Raw genomic sequence first — 19,038 nt, 5'->3', positions numbered from 1 at the left:
GTGTGTAGGCCGTATGTCAGGACTGAAGATGAGGGAGATAAACAGCTCTATCAAACCTGCCGTGAATGTAATAAGATGTGCGTCTGTCCTCACAGTTCCCAAAGATGGTCTGAAGAACCAGGCTGCCTTTGAGGAGATGAGAGTCAACTACATCAAGGAGCTGCGGAGGTCAGTGGGAAAGGCCACGAACAACTCGGGCCAGACGTGGCAGCGGTTCTTCCAGTTGACCAAGTTACTGGACGCCATGCATGACGTGAGTGTGACGCCACCCGCTGCCCATTTCTGAATTACACGTTAAATTGTGTCACTCATTCAGACAGAACACATCAAATCAGTGCTCGTATCGAACATATTTCTATATTACCTCAAATATGCTTACACTTTTTTGAGTGTTTGCAAACTCGTTGAGCTTTAGTCTCATCTGCTTTAGAGTACCATTTTGACCCGTTAATGCATATTTGAATTGCCAATTGTTCGGGGAAAACGCACACAGTAGACAATGCGTGCCTTTTATTATTGCCGGATATACTTCCTTTCGAGAACGGCTTTGTGACAATAACCCAGTGCGCTCCAGACCTTGTGACTTACGGAGGAGCGTGCAGCCTGTTTCGGGTCTGTGAAGGCGAGCTCTGTGCACAGAAACGTCGAGCTGTTGAGCGGGGAAGAAGCTACTTGAACAGCAGTGGTTGATTCATTGAGATCTGGCTCCCTCGCTTTCCCACCCATACCGCCCTAAGTGATGAACCATAGTTCCTGCGGAGTATAATGAACCATATGGATATATCTTCTATCTACACGCCTAAAACCTGTTACGTTTCCGTGGCGAGCGTTCCGATCTGTTTTAAATAGTTAAAAGTTTCTCCCCGGCATTTTCAGAATTTCAGCTTGGGATGATGAACTATTGAGTTCCATCTGCTACTGTTTGTTTACCAGCCGGCATCTGTTTGTTAGTCGGCGTTCGGAAGTGCTTGAATTAAGTCCTGAATGAGAGTTTATTTGAAAGAAGCTTTCGGGCATTTTAGGCCCGTGACCTACTTTTGAAAATAACAAATGGCGGGGAATAAAGTTGATTTGATCTTAACTTTGTGAGATGAAATTCAGTCGCTGTGATTTGCTTGTTTTTGTAACAATTGCTGGTACTTTTTTTTTCTCTTTCGTTAGCATTGCGAACAAATAGCCAATCAGTGTGGAAATGTGTAATTTCTGACCATCTCTGTCTCCAGCTGGTGGGAAACCTTCTAGACTTCTGCTTCTACACCTTCCGGGAGTCGCAGGCCCTGAAGGTGGAGTTTCCTGACATGCTGGTGGAGATCATTAGCGACCAGATATCGAAGGTGGAGTCCGGTCTGACGCACACGCTTTACTTTCACAAGAAGTGAAGGAGGGATGGCACTCGGCTCAGATAAGAGGGAGAGAGAAAGTGGGGTCTCGGCCGGAAGTGGGCCACCCTCGACCCCGTGCACTCGTGGATGGAATGGGAAGGGGGAGGGGGGGGGGGAGGAGCACAGAAAGCTTGGAATGGCAGCGGCAGAAGTGGCAACGGGGCGATTGCCTGAAAAGGATGAAGCGCTTGTGACGCACTTTGACACGACGGAGCAGACCCGTACCCCCAAAGACGGTGACAAAGACGGCGGTGACGGCGCCTCCTGATGGATACTAAGCCATACGTCTGTTGGGTCAAACCACACACCTTCACGGCCATGCGGACATGTGCCCTCACACCAATGGGGGGGAAAAAAACTGTTTTTCACACAGTATGGCTACCTTTACAAACGAAATCAAACAGAAGCCATCCCTTTGCAGTACGTTGGTCGTCATGTCAACACTGCAAACGAAAACACTTTAATTAAAGAAGGAGGTGCCATCTTCTGCATCTAGGAAACGTCCTGGACGTGAGGTTAATATCGATATCTCAGCATCTGCAAGGGCTATAGGAGTTCAACCATAAATTGGAACGTAGCATAAAAACAATATGTAAAAGTAATCTGATAAGTATATATTATAAATATATATTCACAAAAAAAAACACCTTTGTGCATAAGCATCAAACACCAATCAAGCTTTTACTGATATGCAAGATAGAAATAATCAGATTAATTGTTTTTAGTGGGAAGATGCTCTGTACAGGAAATTGGGGACTGGGGAAGCTTCAGCGTACTGGTGGGCTGTGGAGCTGCTGATGCTGGACTTCACACACAAATATGCATTAAGGAATGCTGGGAATCATTTTGGTCCAAAACCTCCGCTGGACGACATGCAGAAGACCAGAATCTCGGTTTGACTTGGTTCTGTTTGCAATATGGCGTTAACTGTTTCTTTTTCCCCTTGATAGGATGTGTGACTGTAATATACTCAAATCTTTCCCATAATTTGTCTGCCATTAATTTTACATCTGTTTATAGTCATAAGGTCGATTACTCATTCTCTTAAACCAGCTTTTTGTAAAAAACAGTAAGTACACTTTATTTCAGGGTTCCAGCCAAAAACTAGGAATGCATCGCAACGGTTTTTTAAAATCACATCTAACAGATAAACCTTTTTTTCAAACAGGGTGGTGCTTTTTATTATAATGTAAAGCTTGCTGCATACAGACTGACTGTGGGTCTTGTGCGCTGCACGCGACAATTTACACCGAGTTTTTACAATGAGCAGAAACATTTGTACTGGAACCTAAAAATAAAGTTGAAAACATAAATTTGTCTACTTTAACGCTGAGTAAAGAGTAGGAATATACTTACCTGGCAGAAGTAAATTGCATTGTGTTAAATAACATTTTTAGATTCTATACTAAATAAGCTTACAGTACCCAGTAAGGTAACAGACGGTGACTGATATGTCAGTCAACTTATTTCTTTTTTCAGTATTTTCACATCACTTTATGTTCATTGGGCTAATTCTGTAGGTTTGGACCATTTTGTAATTGATATTTTATCCATATAAAATATAGTATTGGAGATCCCTTTTCGACGAGGCAATAATAGCGGACGCCTAATACCGTACGGTAAACACAGCGCCAACTGCTCCGAGTTGGCAGGGCGGTTGACGTGGCGGGATCCGAGAAAAGGAGCGGCAGTGACAGACATCGCAGGGCGATTTCCCCGTCGTCACTCACAGGATATACCTACATTCTAACTGCCCACCTTAGATTTGCACAGAAGATTATATGTGACGTTAGAGGCATTAATTAATTACTAGCTTTGCTGCGTGGCTGAAAAAGAGATACGAAAGGTTAGAAGCAGCTCGGTTTCTACCCTTATAATTTGCTTTATCGTATCACAATGAGGTGCTTTGTGTGTGCGCGTTTTTTTTTTTTTTTGTTCCCTGCACAAGGCCTTTGGCAGAATTGTGACGTGCACATTGAGAACAGCCTCCATTTTGTGACCTGTGCCCTTTGCGTACATTTTCTTGCGTGAGAACATTTTTGAAGGACCTGAATCAAGCTGTAAGAAGTTTCTTTTGATTCCCCTTTTCTTTCCATTTTTATATATATATATATAAAGTAGAATTAATGTTAATGGTTCTTAGGAAGAATGGGAAAGTATTTTTGGAAGAATTATATTTTGCTGGAAACAATATTTAAGTACTTTGTCTAGGAAAAAAAAAAATTTTTGTAAAGTGAAATGTTTATGCATGCTTATTGAAGAGATGTTTACAGTGTATTTAAGAAGGGAAATTTGTGCCTTTTTATCTCATAATTTACCATTTTACAGTATGTTGTAAATAAGTGAGTCATTATATTGAGTAGTATATTTCATTTCTTTTGTTGGATGTTACTGTATGTTAATGTGGGCCCCAAAACATGCCCAGATTTAGACTATCGTGGTCTTTGGAGTTGGTACCAGAATTGGAGAAGTCAGAATCGTTTGGCAAACCTAATGAATGTACAAAAACGAAAGAAATACCAAACTACCTGAGTGTTAGATTTTTAAAGATGTCTGCTAAAAAAAAAAATACATGGTTTTTAATGCTCATTTATTTCGATGAGACCGTTAATTGGCAAAGCCAATTATCTCTGTTAAGAGAAAAGAAAAACAGAAAAACAATGGTTTGAGCTGAAGCCGATAATTTGTCCCTTGATGAAACTTGATTTAAAAGAAATATGTTGAAGTCTAATTAACAACTGGTTCATTCAATAGCTATAAACACAATTTACTTGACAGTGTACCTATTAGGATTCTGCTGTTAGAATACGGAATGTGACCAGTTGAGAGAAAAATCGGCAGTTTACAGTAGTGACAGACTGATCGGGATCCCAATTCTGCCGAGATTTTATTCTGGAGATGGTAAGCAGGGAAAGGGAGATGTCACTACGGAAACCATAAAAGATATACTTTTTTTTTTTTTAGCGTTTCTATCTTGGTCTCGGATTATTTTAGCAAAAGCTCAAGTGAGAGCTCAGCCTTACGGGTGTCTGTATCTCGGAGGCTGGACTTGAAGGGTGTACTCTGCAGAAAACAGTCTATTTCTGACGGCTTGTCCCGAATCCAGGCTTAGAGGGACTTTGCACATGAGGGTTAAGAAGCAGTGAAGTAGTGCTTTTTTTTTGTTTTAAATTAAAAGGCCGGATATCAGGCATCCCTTCCTGTTCAGTTTGAGCGTCTTTTCGCTGTTCCAGACTTACTTTTGTCCACGCCATCTGATTACTTAGCAAGCTGTCTTGCACAGAGACATTTTATGATCTTGCTTGTCCAGCTACAAGCCTATGCACCTGTATTTTCACAGTGCAATTTAAATCTGTACAGTTAAAGATATGTAGCTTCGAAAAGGTATTTTGACAGTTGTGCATAAAAAACAAAAAAAAGTGACTTCACTTCATACTATTTCTGTGCAATGCAAGTATTTTAGTTGTTTATCAATCATAAGGTTTTATCCTTTTTGATATAAAATCTAATTGGTTAAAACTGGAGCTAATGTGTTTTCACTACTGTATAAATTAATCCAGAGTAGAGCAATTAAGCCATATCCCTAACAGTTCCCTGTGTTTCTGTTACTAGTTGATTTTTTTTTTGTCGTTTTTAATCCAATGCTTTGTACAATATTTGTCTGCAAATATTCACAGTACATTTCATACTTCATTATTAAAAAATGCAAAACGATTAGTTCCTACCAACTTACTGTATATCTTGAAGCAAATATTGCTTTAATTGTATTTGCAAAAAAAAAAAACCAGTGAGGGATTCTAATAAACCCTTTAACAAAATCATGCGTTTCTGTTCCTTCAGACTGAAGAAAAATGCACAAATGTCATACTGCTGTGTTTGGTAGTTGAAATAAAATGCATCTGCTTCGTACAGCACTCCGGCAGAACAGAGAAGCAGCATCACATTTCGGCTATAAACATACAAAATACGCTGGTACCGAATCCGGTTTGAGACTCTGCTGGTCAGACGTGTCAGTGAGCCATACTATTCAAAGTGTGTGTTTTTAATGTAAATAGCGGCTGGCTGCCTGGCCTCATGTTACGCATCAGTTTAACTCTGCATCTTTTTAAACTCTCTTCCTAATTACATCCAGTATACAGACTATTGACAGATAGGCGTGGGAGGAGGATTTCCTACACCGCGGGGGGGGGCTAGTCACATGACTGTGGGAGGTTCAGAGAAAACGGCCATTGGCGTTGGCTTTAGGCCCATTCTATCTGCACAGGAGCAGAGAGGGCGGCGAGCGATAGCAACAGAGAAGTATAAGAGAAAGACGATACAGAGAGCGTGAGAGAAATGGAAATGGGGGAGGGGGGAAGGGATGCGTATATAGAGGAGCAGATCACTCCCGGAGGACTTAAACATTAACCTTGTTATAAACCGATCTCCAAACATGCCAAAGTAGCAGACTGCAGCGCAGGCTGGGCTGCTTCTGCTCTTTTATGAAATCCGCAGCCCACTCCAAATCTCCCACAGACTCGCAGCAGCCCCCACGGTGCCGTCGTGCCAGATAAACGAAATCTAGCGGATCGGTCCGATTTCGCGGCTGCTTTTTCCACCACCCCCCCCTTCCCCCCAACCCAACACGGCAGTCGTTTATTTCAGCAAAGACCGGCAAATGTTTTAATTCCCCTGCCCTTCAACAAATATATGGATTATTACTTGTGCTACTTAAACACTGCGGCCCATTATCATGCAACAGGCGAGAGATGATGGCTGTGGCAATAACTGTATTTTGCTTAACAGGAATTTAGGTTATTTATTTCCTGGCAGAGGATTAAGTTGGAGTATAATGATGTTACATCCTAATCCTACATCTAAACACTCTCTCATTCTGAAATAAATGTTGGTTATTACAGAGCAACAGTTAGAGATGCTGGAAAAACACTGAGGTACGAGGCAGCGGGGGTGGGGGGGAATTGTTCCGCAGTGCCCCCTACAGGAAGCCCTGATGCAAACGCGCCTCGCATGCGATGATGTGAATTCCGCCTACAAAACGAACAACGGGAGGCCCTCCGCCCACCACGCGGCCAGGCAGATGGATGTGGGACGGATTGCGGGTATGTCGTCGTCACCGGGCAAGAGAGACACCATCACGCAGAAGCACCCATCCGGAGTAACGGTACTGCTGCCCCCAGAGTAAGATACTCTGGGCTGCTTCCAATGCAAATGTACTCGGCAGTTGCGAGCGCCGCTAAGGGCACTGCTAAATGGAAAGTACACTGCGAGGTCTGCTGACACGCGTGCAGGCCATGCGAAACGTCTGACTTCAGCACACCGGGAGAGGAGCAAGCAGAACACAGGACGATTCGCGGAATCGGTTAGCAGAATCATTTCCAGAACCTAAAATATTGTGCTTGGGATTCGTTATCTTTGCCAGGATGTGAGAATTGCCATCATCCTTACTGAAATGGGACCTGAGATGGCTAGCTGATGTCCTGTGGCAACTGTAAATCAGATTTAAAAAAAAAAAAAAAACAAGCCTACCCTTTTTTGCATCACATTATTACACAACAAACTAAAAAAAAATCATTTTCTTTTAAAGTCCAGTACATAATTTAAACTCAACCTGGGACTGAGTGAAAGGTCACAGGCATATTTCTAGACACCCTAAATGGGCCCTATGTCAAGTAAGCGCCTCATTCGGAGTGGCTGTTTTGGTTGGGTATTTGCCTGTCTGCAATGATGCGCAGTAATAGTCATTAAAACACTGCGTATTAAGAACTAATGATCTATTACAATAATCAGTCGGACATACAAGTTTCCATTACGTGAATGGATTTGTGTGACGGAAAAAAAAAGGGAGGGAAAAAAATAATCAGGGCTATCTGGGTGGTCCCACACACCAATCCATCCATCCATCCATCCAAGACAGTATAGTTTTTCCATGCGCACCTAGGACGAGGACTGAGGGGGTGTGTTCTTGTAAAACTGACCTTTTCAAAGTGCTGGGAGAAAGTGAGGCTTCCTCACTCGTCCACAAGCGGTGATTCAGCGCAGCCGTGCCTCTCCGGAGCTCCAAGACCTTTCGAGGCTGATAATCGCAATAATTTGCCCATCTCATTATCCCTGCCCCGTTTTGATTATGTAAGTGCCCCATCCCTAGGGCCAGGGGGATCCACCACCCACCCAAACCTGCAGAGTATTTTTTTTAGCATGGCCTGACAGCATACTTAAAGTGCCTGAAGCAGCCAGTCTTCATTATTACATAAAATATTACGCCCACTGGCCTGGATGTAACTCACATTAATTACACAGATGCACCCTAATATTAACACATTTGAAATGGTGCATGGCAGACTGAAACAGCTGGAAACGAACGCTAGCATTCGGCAAACGATACTGAAGAAGAGGCTGCTTCGGATTAGCCACAGTGCTAATACGATAGAGGCTAACTCTACATGCTAATTCTCAGATAGCACAAATAAAAATGACACTAAATAATCCACCCATTGCCCATAACGGGGATTAGAGAGCCAGAAGTCTAATCCAAGATGTAAAGAGCACAAGACACAAGGCACCATGGATGGGATGCCATTCCATCTCAGGCCACCTATAATTATGCACTAAGGGCAATTTAGCGATACCGCTTCACTTAACTGCCTGTCTTTGGAGTGAGGGAGGAAACATGTAAAGATGGAGATACCTGATAATTCCGTGTCATGCATTTTCACCTTCCACCAGCAGGAGGCAGAGCAGCTAAAGGACCGGACGTCAGGCGAAAAGGTCACTGGTTTGAGTCCCAGCGGGTGAACTGCAAGTTTGTCAGGAATAATTGTCCTTAATGAGCAAACATCACCCTGTATTAAAAGCGAAGGATAATTAAGATGTTTTTGGATAACTGGCCACACTCATGTCTTGAATATCCCCCCAATATAAAAATTATTAAATTGCTTTTGCCAAATTTAAAACAAAGAAAATGGAGGTTTTCCAATAACAAAACGGTTCAAATTTAACATGCCCAGCTATAGAATTCTAATTAATTAGCTTGTCATCATATATATTTTACATTTTCTTACTTTCACACAGGAAAATTTCAAAAACAGGTTTTATTTCATACCAGTAAAATACTGTATATACACTGTTTGTAAATTAAATAGACAGGACCTTTAAAATCTTTATAAATCAAACCTCATCCAAAATTTCATCCCAAACAAAAAAAGACAAACTTTAAAAAAAAAAAAAAAAAAAACAGGAAGAAAACACTAAACATTAGCTGGTAAAGAAGTGACCAACACATTCATAAACTTTCTAAAGTGTAACACAAATAAAAATAAAAATGGCAGCCTTTCCTGACGACATTCATTCTGCTCGCTACAGCTCAGGAACAGTGAGCATTTTATTTTTATTTAAAAAAAAAAAAAAAAAGATTTAACAAGAATCTCACTCCAACAACAGCTGTGAATTTTATATAACAGAAATATATAAAATGTCCATTCACAGTGTATTGATAATATAAATGTAATAAAATGTAACTATAATGACAGGTTGCAGTGGTGATACTACCTAATAAAGTGAAGGCTTTATCGTTCGGAGCGGACTGGCTGTCTCTAGATCAGCTCTTACGTGAGGCCGCCTTCCACGCAGGAAAGGGTTACGGAACCGCACATGCCGGAGCTGCAGCCCCTGGCCCAGAGGGAGACGAAAGCGTTCATGCAGAGGCCCCAAAAGCTTTACGCTTTCGCTAATTAAAATATGACACGCGCTTCCTCTTGGTATAATACACTCGGCCATAATTACAGCTGCAGGTATGCATTCCTTAAGACACGTACGTTGTTCTTGCACTTTGATTTAAGACGCACGTCGGTTTTACTGACAGAGACAGACTGTTGGTTTTTTGGGGAGGCAGGCAGGGAGGGAGGGGGGGGGGGGGAGCGGGCAGAGCACAGGAGACCATGGATACCATGTGTAAGGTGCCACTCCTACATCAGCCGTTATAGCATCTTCACGTAGTTCTCGGGGATGAGACCCCTCCTCCCTTCCAGTACACCCTCCAGCCAGCCGGGCTCCCTGGAAACTATCACTGTGGAGGGGGGGGGGGACCATTACACAGCAGCAATGGTAACACGGACGGCACGATGGACTGCCAAGGAGCACCAGTGTGGCAGTCTGCACATGCTAATCTAACGTCTATGTTCCACGGTTTGGAAGGTCTATTGAATCAACGCTCAGTTTTTCCATCGATAGTTCATTTATTCCATTTTTTTTATTATATATATATATTTTTTAAATGCACCAGGAATAGGCTGCAGAACACGATGGCGGATAAACTCACCGTCGTCGAATATGGCGCCCACCTGGAAGGACAGCTCGGAGTCGTGCTCGGCCTCACACGGGAACACCGCCTTGGCCTTGCGGCCCGGGATGCTGGGGGGGGAGGGAGGGAGCTCAGCAAGTTCAGAGGACCAGACCCCATGCCTGACACGGATGAAGGGGTAGAGCCATTGTCCCTCCTGATTGGTCTGGCTAAGCATCCTGGTCACCTTCTATGGCAGTGTCTCTCAATCTGGTCCTTGGGGACCCACTGGCAGTTCACGTTTCTGCTCTTGATAGGGAGCTGAGAGGGAGCAGAAATGTTTACCGGCTGTGGGTCCCAGAGGACCGGGACGGGAAACGCTGTTCTATGGCACCAGCCCTCCTACCAGCTACACCGACGACAAATTAAACTGCAGCTTGCGATATAAAGTTAGCGCTCAAAGTGGAGATTCAGAAAACAGAAATCCTGCGCCCCCTTTCCCCCCCCCTACAGCTGTTTTTCGTAGTCTCTTATTCTGACAAATACTTCGTGGTTCTTATCTGATAAATCTAACCGCGAGCCGCCTAAGAAATGCAAGCCGTAGATGTGTTTGGTGTGCAGAATATATGGTTATTATTTTGGGCTCAGCAGTATTTTCAAAGGCTCTGCGGGAGAACAAATATTTATTTCAACTGGCAGACTTACTAGGTGGAGGCAGGTAGCATTCAATACTTGATAACATGATAAATATTTCATACGCTTCCTCTGAGAAGGCCGGCGTGCAGGCGAGGGCCTTGCTGAATGATACATAAACCGGCTGAAGTTGGTAACAAACTAAGCTGTCAGCTCGACACTTTGCATGCCGGCCACCGCGTTTGCATTGGGGACAGAGGCATGTGACGCTAAGCAGTGAGCTGCATGCGATGCGCCTGATGGACACTGTCACATTGAGAATGGCGCGGCTCTCTGTCCCCGTACCCTTAAACCATTCACTGCTTCCAGTATTCCAGACCGGCTGGCGGGTCCAGCTCTCGCTTGAGTTGCCCGCTATGCTTCCGAGAGGTTGGGAAATGCACGGATGCGTGCGCAATCGAGGCCGGCAGTGGAACGCTGATGTCAGAGCGCATTTCTGGGCAGAGGGTGCGGCGGGTACCTCTCGTCCCTCCTGTCGGTGTCGGAGGCGGTCACCGCAGACGCCGCACTGGTCAGGTCGTCGGCGCAGACGGAAGCAAGGTTCCACCAGAGGGCCGTGGAAGGTCTGCGAAGGACAAGGCACAACGACGTCAGCTCTCCTCCCGTCCAAGCCCCCCGAGCGGACGATGGATGCGACCTCGCCGTGGACTTCAGGTGAAGGATGACCGCGGCGTCCGCCCTATAAGTCTCGTCTTGGCAATTAGCTATGGAAGAAGTGTCGCATTATGCAAAGTCAGGCAGGCTGGCCTCTGGAAGGAAGATGCACTCCACAGCTGCACGCAGCGGGCCCTTTAATGCGATGGCATCGAGGCCGCTCGCTGCGGGAGGCGCTCACTGGAGCACAGATTCCTGCTATAAGTAGCTTGTTATTTTAAAGCTGAGTAAATTAGTGTCGTGCCTGCACCTGATGTAAACATCTATGCGCTGCAGTGCTTCTTGGGATGTGAGGTGGGAATTAACACAGGCCGAGAGGCGGGAGAAAGAGGAAAAAAATCCCAGATCTGAAACCACTTCCTGTCCGGGAATCATTCAAAACATTATGCCAGTTGCAGTCCTGATTAATAACTCGCTGACTTACATAACATGCACAGCGGGGATGATGAAAGTGAGATCATGATCTTGCAGCCTTACGGCGCACATGAAGCCCCATGACAGCCCGGAAAATGCAGCAATGTGATGCAAATATGTCCTTTAAAAACACTCCAGGTACCAGGCTGTGCAGCAGCTGTGTGTGTGTGTGTGTGTGTGTCAGGTGCAGAGCCAGTCAGAGTCTCAGTAAAGGTGCAAAGCCATAAGACTTTAAAGTGCTCTCAGCTTTCAGAGTCCTGGGGAGTGTTTCAGGGGGTGAGGCCCCCACACCCTCCTTGTTGGTTTAACGGGACAACCCCCGCCCCCTCTCCACCTGGCTAGCTAGCGTGAGCTAAAAGGCTAATCGGCTGCTTGCATCTTTGTTTGCTGGAGGATGAGGTCTGTTTAAGTGGCTCTGAGGCTGTGTATTAGTTTTGCATAGACGCGGCATTCCCGGGAGGACGGCGAACGCCGCCGCGTGCAACCCGGGGAAAAAGCAAAACGGAGGAAATCATAAAACGCATCAACACATAGCTGCACTGTTCTGTCAATTAAATAAACTCTGTCGACATTTTCTGGAACTTGGCAGCATCGGTGAGGAGAGACTATCCCGAAGGTAACAAATTAAGAGACTTTATTTCCAAGAGAGCAAACAGCCTGGGAACAGCCACCCCCCCCTCCCCAGCCCATACTGCACTGAAGCAGGTTCATTTTAACAGCAGTGAGTGTTAAAAAAAAAGAAGTGAATTTTAATAACAGAGGACAAGAAAAGAAACATCTGATAGGATAACAGCCCTCACACCGCAGGGTGTGATTTCGCCAGAGCGGGCCGGCTTATTTTCCTGCCTTCTTCAGCGAAGGCTGCAAAACAGATTCGGTTTCTAAATATTTTCTCAAAGCAAGTTTCATGTCGTCCGTAAAAGCTCCTCGCGGGATAATGAATGTTTTAAACAGTGCGTGCACAGTAGCTGAACCACAGTGTACAGCATGGTTTTTTGAAAATAAAATGTGAATGTTTTTTTAATTCACAAATAATAATAATAAAAAAAGCACAGATGCCCGAATTATTGTAACTTTGATTGTAAGATGATTGGATCAGTGTGGTCCGTTTGTAGCAGGTTCTGGTGCCCGGCACCCCGGTTGCTGTCCGACCACCACACAGCGCAGCACTGCCTGGGCCGCGGACATGCTAATGCAGGATTTAATCGGTAAATTGCTGCCACCGATTGCTCCCATAGAGACGATAATAATGGCAATTATTGGGTGGACGGAGAGAAGTTGCGGTACACGGGGGGGGGGGGGGGGGGGGCGGCGGATGCGACGTTCCGGTGCTTTTCCGGGGCCGGTGGCGTTATCCGTGATTTATGGCTCTGCAGAGGCTGGCCGGCGCTCCGCTGCATCATCGCAGGAGGGACCGAGCGCTGCAGTGCAGCAAATGCGCTCATTAACCTCGCGCTGTCTGGACGGGCAGCGGCCCCTGTGTCGGGGGGGGGTCTCAGGCCTGGGCACACAGGGGAACGCTTGTGGCTCTGGACCGTGCTGCTGAGATCGCAGACCACGACTGTTGCGCACCCAGGTCAAAACTCCCACTTTCCCGAGGAGCAGGTACTGTGGACGCCGTGAAAAGCATCGACAGAGCCGGCAGCTTGCTGGGTGAGTTCAGGCTCCAGTCATTTCATATTGTGATTGCTTGGAAACAACAAAAAAATAAAAATCACAGGGCGCAACGCCAGCCGGGTAACAGCCGCTTTTTGAGGAGACAGGAAAATTGTAAACGCTATTTTAGGCAACGCAATTCGAGCTACTCGCCTGGTTTAATCAGTGTGGACATAAAATACAAAACGCATGTAAATCACAGTATATACAGACAAAAATTCCATATTGTATCTTGACAAACATACATGCAGAGAGAAAATATTATCAGTTTACAGATATCGATGTACATCTTATCCAGTGTCAGCCAGTCCCTGTATCTCAAGGGCCTAACTGTGACATCACTGCCGACCCCTGAGATGTGAACCAGCAACCTTCTGATCACGGGCACAGCATCCTAACCCACTGAAGCACACACGGCCCCACAAATACCACAATGATGCTTCTCTGCAATTTTAGAAGATTTTCAAAAAATTTGAAAAACAGCAAATTACCAGGAAGATGCACGTGCCAGATCTGGCAACCCCCAGCACTGGGCTGCTATAAAATCTTCCACGGCAGCTGACAGATCTCCCCCCCCCACCCCCTTTGACAGAGCGGGCTGCTCCTCTGGACTGGTATAGCACACAGGCTCCAGGGTAAAACCGCGGTTCCTCGTTAGGAGAAATCGCAGCACGACTGAGGGCTCAGCAGAAGGAGGTCTGGCAGCGGACATGAACACAAGGGGAGGCCAGACTCTGAGCAGCTCAAAGCCCCCCCCCCCCCCAGGAGAGAGGGAGACAAGCGGGCCGTGTTCAACCAGCTGAAACACCCTAACGTACCAAACAATAAATCACCCCCTCATCTCCTAAGCCCGGACCCCACTAAGTACCCAGATGAACAGCTTGCAAATTCTTTTTGCACCTTGGGTCCAAGGCGTGTGCAAACATGGACGTCACGCTGCAGTGGAACATCGCCCTAGCTGGGCCGGGCTTCGGGCTCTGGGACAGGGTTTAGAGGTCATTAGGGTAGAGAACACAGACACATGTATGTACAGAGATCAGATTTGCGCTCTTTCAAGTGAAGGAGCAACTTCAAAAAACAGAACAGGATAAGACTCTTGCAGAGATTACACACCGACGCACCAACAAGCATGGAAGAGATGCACCTAACCCCCAAAGAGAACAGAATAGATAATACATTGTTTCTGACAGTACACAGTCGTACTCTACCCTACATTCTGAGCCTGTTTCTGAGACTGAGAAATAGTATTTCCGGGCAATTCCGCACAGTCGGCAAAGGCCCGAATCTTGCGGCATAGTATTGTTACCTCCTGCATCAGCATTCGAGTCGGGCTGCGCACTGCAAGCGGCAGAAATGAAAGTCCCAGGAAGGCAGACCGGTAGGGGCGGGGGGGGGGGGGGGACTGCGCAGCCTCCACACTGAGCCGCTGCGAACAGAGAGATGGAGCAGCCGGGGGAGGCGCATGGGGGGAGCAGTGCTGAGCACAGTGGGCACTCTGCTCCTGCCAGGCCGTGGCTGCTGACCCGCAGGCAGGTCGAGGCGACGTGGGCAGGGGGGGCGAAGAAGGAAACGCTCACCGCAGCAGAAAAGGACGAGGGCATCGGCAGGGTCTCGACCTGCAACCGTAACTATGGCGCCGAACACAGCCGGCGCCGGGTCGTTCCGCTTCGCGTCTGACCTGGGCGCCGCAGTCGTGACTTGTTCTGGGGCATGCGGTTAGAGAACCCACCCCCCCCCTCAAAAAAAAAACAAAAACAAAAAAAACAACCACGCCGGTTGTGTGTGTGGTCGCGTCCCGTTGGGAAGCCGGGATACGAGCCCATCAGCGATAGCGAGGCGTGCACCTGGGAGGATGTTAATTCAGGGCGAGCCGCGAATCACTGAGTCACGAAACAGGCAGATGTGCCTAAACGCCAGGATTTGCTGAATCCTTTGCCAGGTGTATATATGGAGAAAAATAGCAGAAATGAGGGCAGTATGTTCTGAAGAGCTCTCAGCTACACTCCACCGAGTCACTCACTTTGATGTAGTTCATCTTTTTGCACTACATTTTTATTGATCGGTCATTTTTTATCGGTCGTCAGTTTTAGCACCGGCTAATAAAAACTCTACTGTAACTGTCTGGCTACTTACCCTACAGCGTCCGCCACACCCCGGGCACTGCTGGCCTCGCTCCCACCCAGGGCATTCTGGGTTTTCTCTGTAGGCGAGCCGGATGTGGAGGACTGGGATGAGACCGACTCGTCGCTGCCCAAGGAGACGGCATCCAGGACCATGCCGGTGCACACTGACGGGAAAAACCATGCGAGACAGTGTTGGCCATTTTCAGCAACCGCGTGGAAATGGGTGGGGGCAAGGGGGGGAGGGGAGAGCAGACTGCAGAGGCCAAGTCAATCAACACTCTTGGGGTTAGTGAGTAGAACCAGTACAGTACCGGCGCAGCAACATCAAAGAGGACAGGAAGGATGAAAGGACGTTAAACTGTGACACATCGAAATTTATGAAAATTACGAACAGAAGACATCCATAAGTTATTGAGCTATGTGAGGTAATCTGCTACCAGTGAATAAGTGCTCACTGTGCAAACAATGCAAAGGTCGTTCAAATCCCAGGGAACACACACAAACTGTAACGCTTCCCTCTACTGCAGTGTCTCCAAATCCAGTCCTCGGGGACCCACATCCGGTCCACGTTTTTGCTCCCTCCCAGCTCTGAAAATGTGGAGCAAAAATATGGACCGACTGTGGGTCCCTGAAGACCGGATTGGCAAACGCTGCTCTACTGGTAAGTTGCTCTGGATAAAAGCATCAGACAAATGAATAAATCGAAAATAATGTTTTTTTTAACACACATTTCCTCGTGTGTAACCAGCATCCCAGAGGTTACCTCCGAAGAGGGAGATCAGTCGATTGAAACAGAATCCGAACCCCACAAATCCCGCCTTTCTTTGAAGAAGGCCACAATATTCCATATGTTCTCGAATGTTCTTATGCCCTCCGTAAAAGGCGGCCTGAGCTATCGCCATATTCTGCGGCCTCTGAAAACCGACCTTAGCATTTTTTATCTGACCTCAGTTTCATCGGGATTAACTATTGGTTTTAGGGGACCAATAGGAAGGCTCATGAAATATTTTGTTGGCACTGTGAATAAACACAATACCGTTCAGGGATGGGAACACAGAAGCCAATGAAATATACTTTGTCCAGAGGTGTGACAGCCGAAGTATATTATGCTCCTATTTGGGATTATTATGGGTTTTCTATAAATGCTGGCCGTCAAACTTATGTGCATGAATCACTATCAGTAAACAGGCCGATCTCAAATTACAGAGCAGCAGTGGTTTAGATGTACTTGGGAAATTTAGTGGGACTGTCACTCCATTTCCTACCCAGTGCTTTTTAATTGTGAGATTGTCAAAGTGTTGGTTCACGTTTTTTCTAACTTTGTGCTAGCAAAATTACAGGCAACTGGACGCAAGGCAATAAGGAAGAAGGCAGGACTGTTATGTGTGCAGTGTGCTATCTGGCTGGCCGAAGTAAACATCCTTCCTGCTATCTTCTAGATCCTCGGTACCCACAGCGGATCGTGTTTTTGCTCCCTTCGAGCTCCCTGCCAGACAGTCCACATTTTTATTCCCTGGGAGCAAGAAAAACATGGACTGTCTGTGGGTCCCCAAGGATCGGATTGGGAAACACTGTTCTAGGTGCTTATCCTGGTCCAGGTCATGACAGGCCCTAGAGCCAATCTCCTGAAGCACAGGGCACAAGACTGGGGTACACCCAGGACAAGACGCCAATCCATCACAGGGCACATACTGGCACATACACGATCATAATTTAGGAGCAATTTAAAGAAGCCAATAAGCCTAACTGCCTGCCTTTGGATTTCGAGAGGAAACCTGCGAAAGAACATGCAAACTCACACATACGAGGTGGGAGTTGAACCCCCAACGCTGGAGGTATGAGCCAATAGTACTCACTGAACTTGTGTGACGCCAGAAGTATATATTATTATTGGTAATAAAGATGTGGCTCATGACAGTTCAAATAACATCTATTGCTAAAATTCAAAACCCGAGGAAGATTTTAAAGATAAAAACTGACCTCACAACATTCTCTGATCGGCGATTTACATTCATTAAAACCATATTACATGTTGGCCTATGGCTTGGCTGAGCTCCATTTGCATGACATAATCATTAACCAGCTATAAGCGGCTTTTAAATATAGTTAATGGCACGCCACAATAACCGCCATAGATAAACGTAAATGTCTGCATCCTGCAGTCCGTTGGCACAAGTTCTCTCAGGAATCTGGGGCCGTTTTAAAATCTATTTTTACGTAATGACAGAACTCCATTCTTTTCATCCGGCCTGCCAGACCAGTCGAGCAGCTCCAAAAAAGTGACTCAACTCAGGAGACCTTCATATACGCCCCCCCCACCCCCCCCACCCCTGGGTCGCCTCACGTGTGACATCAGCTGTGAACGTCTCAGGCAATTAACATATAAAAATACATAAATCAAAAGAAAACACCAACAACTTATTGTCGCATAAATTATAAATGAAGCTAATTTGATTCCCTATTCTCTGCAATTTACCATCATTTCACAATATATTTCGATTACGATAGTTTCCCTATAAACTAAATTAAAGGGACTCGACAGAGAGAAATCCTTATAATTCAGCTGACACCCTATTTTTAAACACAACTATGTAAACTGTACTGTTCTTAAAAGCATATTGTCAGAAGTTTCTCAAACTATCAGAACACTCCGACTCCATCTGCTAAATAACTGAAGGGGGGGGGGGGGGGGTGAGGCTTATTGTCCTGAAGAAACAGCACAATTTAAATTTGAAACCACAGCGTCTTTTCAGAACGCGCCAATATATTGTTAACACATTTGTTCCCATTCCTCTCTGGCAAAATGGCCCGTCTTTGTGCAGCTGGAGCAGAACAATATGAAATGAAACGACATCTTTGCAAAACATCCAACTAGGTTTTGATTTATCGTTTTTTTCTCTCCCTCTCTTTTTTTTTTGAAAACCCGATATTTCTGGGATTCTAAAGTGCAGCGTCCTTGAAATCCAATAGCAGCTGGAAAGCCGTACGGCACAAACGTGTCGGGATGCTTTTCCTCGGCGGCAACCGATAAATACCCGGAGCGACATTTCGGGACCGCAAACTCTAAAGCCCGCTTTCAGTCAGCTGAGAAAACCAATTTAAAAATCATTACCCTGAGCTCAGAGAAAAGACGCAAAGGTTAAAAAAGGATTAGACATTTCATCCCGTGTTTTATACGCGCCGCGGTAAAAAATCTGGCAGAGCGCGGAGAGAGACGCAATCTGGTAAGCAGATTTCCGCTCCCTTAATACCCCGGCACTGACGCGGTGGTGGGGGCTGGCCAGCATTCCAGGTGACCCTACTCACCTGACACAGGAAGGGAGGAGGGGATCGGGCCCTCGCAGGCCAGCCGCTTGCTCTGCCTCATCCAGAACCGGGGCACTGGCGGCTAGGGGGCACCGTCGTTGGTGGCCGAGGCGCTTCCTCGAGGACGAGGATTTGCGGCGACGCCGTATCTCTATATTGCGATTTCTCTGAATATGCTTTAATTCGAGAGCAATGCAGCGAAACACCAGTCCCATACTGGTACCCAAAAAGGCGGGCCGGTATAATTCAAGCAAATTTGGTCAAGGCTGCAGACTTCACCCTGTAACTTAACGATATTAATAACGCTGGGTAGGCATTTTATTCTGTTGGTGTACGATATTAGCTAACGTGGCGGCTACAGAGTGGCTGTGACAGAGATCTCTGGCACTCCTCACATCCTGCAAGCATTAATCTGGCTCCACTCTGTGCACGTGACCCAGCCTCTTATCCCTGTGTCCGCCACGGCTTCCACAGGTACTGCGCCTTCTTTAAATAGCCCCAGCCTCACGCCCTGTGTCTCCTGGGATGGGCTAGC

The 19,038-nt window shown here is 46.2% G+C and overlaps 2 protein-coding genes across 2 annotated transcripts in view; one reads left to right on the top strand and one right to left on the bottom strand.

Annotated features, from left to right (window-relative positions):
- nr3c2 (nuclear receptor subfamily 3, group C, member 2) overlaps positions 1-5,200 on the top strand; it is a 64,652-nt gene extending 59,452 nt beyond the window's left edge. The window contains exons 8-9 of the mRNA XM_023799151.2: positions 96-253; positions 1,224-5,200. Coding sequence (XP_023654919.2) covers positions 96-253; positions 1,224-1,379 — 314 coding nt within the window. The 3' untranslated portion in view covers positions 1,380-5,200. The remainder of the gene's footprint in view (positions 1-95; positions 254-1,223) is intronic.
- Positions 5,201-8,455: 3,255 nt separating this feature from the next.
- arhgap10 (Rho GTPase activating protein 10) overlaps positions 8,456-19,038 on the bottom strand; it is a 42,318-nt gene continuing 31,735 nt past the window's right edge. Inside the window, exons 20-23 of the mRNA XM_072707107.1 lie at positions 15,208-15,361; positions 10,811-10,915; positions 9,697-9,788; positions 8,456-9,444 (exon numbers count right to left, since the gene is read on the bottom strand). Of these exons, the coding sequence (XP_072563208.1) occupies positions 9,356-9,444; positions 9,697-9,788; positions 10,811-10,915; positions 15,208-15,361 (440 nt within the window). The 3' untranslated portion in view covers positions 8,456-9,355. The remainder of the gene's footprint in view (positions 9,445-9,696; positions 9,789-10,810; positions 10,916-15,207; positions 15,362-19,038) is intronic.

This window comes from Paramormyrops kingsleyae, chromosome 25 (genome assembly GCF_048594095.1).
Source record: "Paramormyrops kingsleyae isolate MSU_618 chromosome 25, PKINGS_0.4, whole genome shotgun sequence".
NCBI lineage: Eukaryota > Metazoa > Chordata > Actinopteri > Osteoglossiformes > Mormyridae > Paramormyrops > Paramormyrops kingsleyae.
The sequence above is the reverse complement of the archived record's forward strand: the minus strand, read 5'-3'. Positions and strand labels throughout refer to the sequence as shown.